Genomic DNA, 5,541 nt, shown 5'->3' on the forward strand with positions numbered 1-5,541 from the left:
TGTAATCTCTCTTCTTGTTTATTTTGTTGCTCGAGCTGCCACTGTTGCAGGTTTTCTTGCAACTGCTGTTTTCTCGTTCTCTTGTTTATTTTGTTGTTCGAGCTGCCATTGTTGTAGGTTTTCTTGCAACTGTTGTTGTCTCTCTTCTTGTTTCTTTTCTCTTTCCTCTAACAACTGTTGTAATTTCTCTTCTCGTTCTTCTTGTTTCTTTTGCTGTTCTTGTATTGCTGCCATTAAGTCTGCTAGGCTGTAGTTTGATTTGCCGCTTCTCGTTTCCATTTTCTTTTTTATCCCACTTCTGACACAAATTTGTTACATCTCCATTTGTTAATTAACTTTCCGTAACTTCGTTCTAACGAAACTTTAGCGACACAAGTCCTTACTTAATAAAACTGGTTTATTCTTTCCGAATACAACTCTACAATACACTTATTTTCAACAGTCGCTCTATAACAAACGCTATATCAACGAACGTCAACAATACTTCTGACTGCAGTTCAATTACTCACTATCTACACACACACATTATTCTGTCACGTTGTCACCCTCTTTTATATAACAGACTACCCTATATCTAGTAAATGCTAGAGCATTCGCCAAGGTACAGGATAGTTCTAGAAAGCAGAGGGCGTGAGAATAGTCACGTGCTCTCGCTGACGCAACAATATGTTAAAACAGTGTAAATTACTAATGGTTTTGTATTGTTTGTATCCCACAGGAAAGGTTATAAATTAACTTAATGACATCATATTTATAGTTAAGACAAGATTTTATGTAAAAGGAAAGATTATTTAAATAATAGCTAAAACAGTATTTGGTTGTGGTATTTTTGATATAATTCGACTATTTGTTGAAATTATCAATTTTTGATGAATTGTATTAATGACAGTATATTTTAATTGTATAATTGGTCACCAAATTGCACATTATGTGAATACACATACATAAAATTGTAAAGGAATGCCAATTTCAAATGACGAAGTAATTGTAGAATAAGCTTCAAGTTTATGGCTTTATTTAGGATGGTGGAAGTACATTTAACAAGTAAAGTTAAGCAGAATGTTGCATTCATGTTGAAACTTCACATAGAAGATAACTTGGGTGTGTTCATATACAAGAATGATTGAAGAGTAACATATTTAAAGTGATTTTTTTAAAGCTTTAGTAATAATTGTTTAGCTAATTCATCTGTAACCTGAAAAGTGTTAGGAGAGTTAAGATCATTAACTACAATTTGAACATGTACTTTTCATAAATAAAACCAAAATTGCAAACTGCTTTGAATGTTAATGCCAAAAAATTATATCTTGAAACTCTTTAACATTTTATTTAAATTGATAAAAGTACAAATATACTGGTTATAAGAATTTCTCCTCTAGAAAAAAAAAATTTAGGTGAATAACTTGTGATAGAGCTTAGTTTAATTGTATGTTAATGATAGTTTTTCCTCTGTTAACTGACAGGTTGCTTTTTACATATCAAGTATTAAGTATATATTTACTTCCTTTGTCAGAAATGTTTTGTAAATTATACTCTTGATTTTCTGTTACCAAAATATTATTTAGTTAATATAAATTTCTCAAAATATATCTTTGGATATAAAGTTCCTGTAAAATAAAAGCTACTCAGAGTATTACAAAGTATATAAAAAGCAGTACTTTTTTATTTATGTTTGCCTTCATAAACTATTATAAGAGTCATCAGTTATTAAAAACAAAAAAACTTAGCATTATATGAACTGTTGCTTAAAGAAACAGCAGTAGTAGTAGTATGAATTTTGATTTATATCATATAGGAATAAAGTTTCAAGTTTTAAAATATATTTTTTGCAATGAAAACTAATTATTCTGCTATACAGTATCTGATGTGGTTGTAGAACCATTTACAAATGATTGAATTTACAATCATTTTAATTCAATAAAATTCATAATATTATTCGTACTTTGTGATCTATTCAGATTACCCAGATTATTAATTTGACCCACATATTGTAAATTACAACAGCTAATGTTTAGAAGGTTAACATTTCTCACAACATAAAAAGGCGTATTACAGAGATTATGAATAAAACTTAGCTGTGTCTCATTCTTTGATATGGTGATAATGCATAACTGCTAATACTATAAAATGACGACAATGGTACCCTCGAGTTTTATTTTTTATGCCAGATAAGAGTCATGTAGCCAGTTGTTAACTGATATGTGTCTACAATTGGAGTGTACATCCACAAATGTTCATCCGATACTATAGACGTTGCACCCAATAAATGATCAGAAAACATTTATTAATAATGCACATGATCACCTTACATATGAATATCCATTGTACACCATAGTTGCATCTTAAATTGAATGAATCGATGAGCTACTGGGACTGTAAGGCGCACTCTTCTATCAGAGATACTGCTAGTTCATCAGGTACTGTTTGGAGGTGAGTTGTGTTACCAGTCATCTTTCCAGAGCATTCCATACTTGTTCAATTAGATTAAAATCCAGTTAGTCAATACTATATTCTGAATATATTGTGATTATCAGCTTATATAACTAGTCACCAGATATTTGTTTTCTATAAAAATGAACTCTGTGTGCTTTTGACATTATTTAATAATGGTTATGCATTGTCAGAGTTAGAATATAGAAAACTCTGATGATATCTCAATTGCGTTGAACAGCATAGTTTTTGTAATGCAATACAAAATAAGACAGCAATTTAACTCTTGCAGTACAGCAGGTCTGTTAAGTTTCCATTAACAATTTAGGAATTTAATTTTTGATTTCAACTTTTGTAGGCTAAACTTCAAATAACTAGTGAAATGTAAATTATTGCAATTGTACCTTAGTTTTCTCAGTTAGTTGATACAACTCTACATGAGTGCTGCTAAAATAATTATATCTTTCTAAAATGTCTTTGTGGAGACGTATCTTAAATACTAAAAGGTAAGAATAACTTAACTGCAGGTTAATGCTTTTTCACTCCACCCCTCCCCTAGTGACTCATGGTAAGTCTGAAGGTTTATATTACTAAAAACCAAGTTTTAATATTTGTGGTGGGCGCATCTCAGATACACCATTGTGTAGACAAATCCTTTTCACTTTATATTTAAATTTTATTTGTATGTTAATACACACACAAACATACACTATGCTGCTTTTGGAAATTACACAAACTTACAAGGAGTAGATATGATGTTATATAAGTATATACAATATATGTATATATATATAATTCAAAATGCTATTTAAAAAAACAAAATAAACATTGCACTTTCTGGTTGTTATCCAAAAATCATAATGGAGATTGCCTGTGGTAATATCACTAAAAGCATAGATATTCCATCTATCAGACAAAATCCAAAAAGCAGATGAGGAACCAGTCAGCAGTTGTGAAAAATTCATTAAGGGTACAGAGTTGAGTGCTTACTTGCACAATGTCTCAACTCTTACTACCTTTCACTGTCTGCAGCCAGTTGTGGGAAGGCAGTTACCCTTAAAAAAATGTAATAAAGTTAAAAGTAGAATATAAGATAAAATCAAGCCACCCCAAAAACAATTATGTATTTCTACTAAACAATGCCTATCATCCTCTACTCTTAAAAGTTCTAAAAATAGAATAAATACCACCCTAATAATTATACTACATGTTACTCCCAATCTCCACCCATTTTTTTTTATCTTCAGGACTTTTCTGTTTGAAGTTAGTTTAATGGTGTTTGGAAATCTGTGAACAAAATTAAAAACACTGACCTATGTAAAGGGAAAATGTTAAGTTTTGACATTGAAGCTTTATTTACCAACGTACCAGCTGAAGAAACCATAGAATTTCTTAAAAGAAAATTACCTGAACTGAACATATATTTTCCTGTTCATATTGCCACTTTTGTCTCTGTTATCGAAATCTATGGAAACAACAATGTATTTACCTGTCTTGATCAGTATTTTAGACGAAAATCTGGAATGGATGTGGAAATCCACCGTCTCCAATACTGTGCAACCTTTTCATGGAATATTTTGAAACCAAATTAGTTCCTTCCATCAATATAAACCTTTCAAAATTCTGTGTTTCTGATATGTTGATGATATATTTTCTGTGTGGCCAAACAAAAGAAGTGATTTCAAAGGTGTTTTCAACAATCTTTATCAACTTCATCCAACTATCAAATTTAAAGTTGAATGGGAAAAGGATGACAAACTTCCGTTCTTGGATGTTTTGAGAACCAGTCCTTTCAGTATACCACAAACTAACAAATTCTTTAAGTTATGTTCACTTCTTTTCATGTCATCATAAACAGGTCAAAACATCTATTATTTTTTTATTTTTTCCCAGAGCATATAGAATGTGCCACATGACAATGCTTGAACATGAAATTAAAAATATCTTTTTTATTTTCAAAAAACTACATTTTCCACAACGTTTTATTACAAATTTTCATCTCAAAGCAAGAAAAACCTTGTTCCATGAACATGAAGAAAGATCAACCAATGATAATGTGAAACCACTTTATATTGGCTACAACACCAACATTGAACCCCTTGAGAATATATTAAGGAAGAATAACTTTATGATAATATACAAATTTCCAAACACCATTAAAAATAACCTAATTTCAAACAGAAAAACACCTGACAACTTCCTGACCTCTTTTGTCCTTAAAGGAATTCCAAGACCAGGGGTCACGTAGGCATTTGTTGACCAGTTTTTTATCTGCCGGATGACAAGATGAGACTGAAGAGGATGCACAAATGTAGTTTCTCTAATATCAGACTTCTGACAGTTTGTTCCATTTACTGTGGTTTTTCACTCATCTCATGGCAGTTGTTTTATAAAGCATAAACAATTGGAAGTGATGTGTATTTTAGATGTCATGCATAAGAGGACATATAGATGATTTTTCCATAATTGTGATAAAGTTGTTCATTGTATCAGTTGTCTTACACAATGAACTGATGAGTTTGCCATTTGTATTTTAGATCTACTGACTGTCAATGAGACAGCAGCTGAACCCCCTCATGAAGAAGGAACTAATATCAACTCTCCACGAAGTTTGGCTCTTGAAGCAACTTTTATCAATCACAATTTTTCTCAACAAGTTCTAAGAATGGTGAGTAATTTTGGAAATAATTACAATAAAAAAACAGTGTTCAATGGTTTGTATGCTTGAAATATTGCTACATGCTGCATTTATTGAGATAAACAACTTCTCAAAAAAGATTAGTGTAATTCACTGAAGCAAAATATTCATAGTTAATGTATTAGTTTGAATGACTTTGAACCAATCATTTAGTAATTTATATACAAAACTGTGTGCATGATGTAATGATTCAATGCTCTTTTAACATTTATGCTTAGGATATAGAATTTAAACCACTGACATTAAAGATATGTATTAATTACTCACAAGTTAAAGCTATAGAATAATTAGGAAATTTCACTTGAATATTAGAAAAGTGTTAAAACATTAAAATTTTAACCATTTATGCACACACACACACACACACACACACACACACACACGTGTGTGTGTGTGTGTATATATTATTTTTA

At 30.7% G+C, this 5,541-nt stretch overlaps 1 protein-coding gene across 1 annotated transcript in view; it reads left to right on the plus strand.

The window, feature by feature from the left end:
* Positions 1 to 5,541, plus strand: part of LOC106465971 (eukaryotic translation initiation factor 3 subunit D-like) — a 71,252-nt gene that overhangs the window by 60,436 nt on the left and 5,275 nt on the right. Inside the window, exon 9 of the mRNA XM_022393934.1 lies at positions 4,968 to 5,098. Within this exon, the coding sequence (XP_022249642.1) occupies positions 4,968 to 5,098 (131 nt within the window). The remainder of the gene's footprint in view (positions 1 to 4,967; positions 5,099 to 5,541) is intronic.

Source organism: Limulus polyphemus, unplaced genomic scaffold (genome assembly GCF_000517525.1).
Source record: "Limulus polyphemus unplaced genomic scaffold, Limulus_polyphemus-2.1.2 Scaffold2105, whole genome shotgun sequence".
Classification (NCBI taxonomy): Eukaryota; Metazoa; Arthropoda; class Merostomata; order Xiphosura; family Limulidae; genus Limulus; species Limulus polyphemus.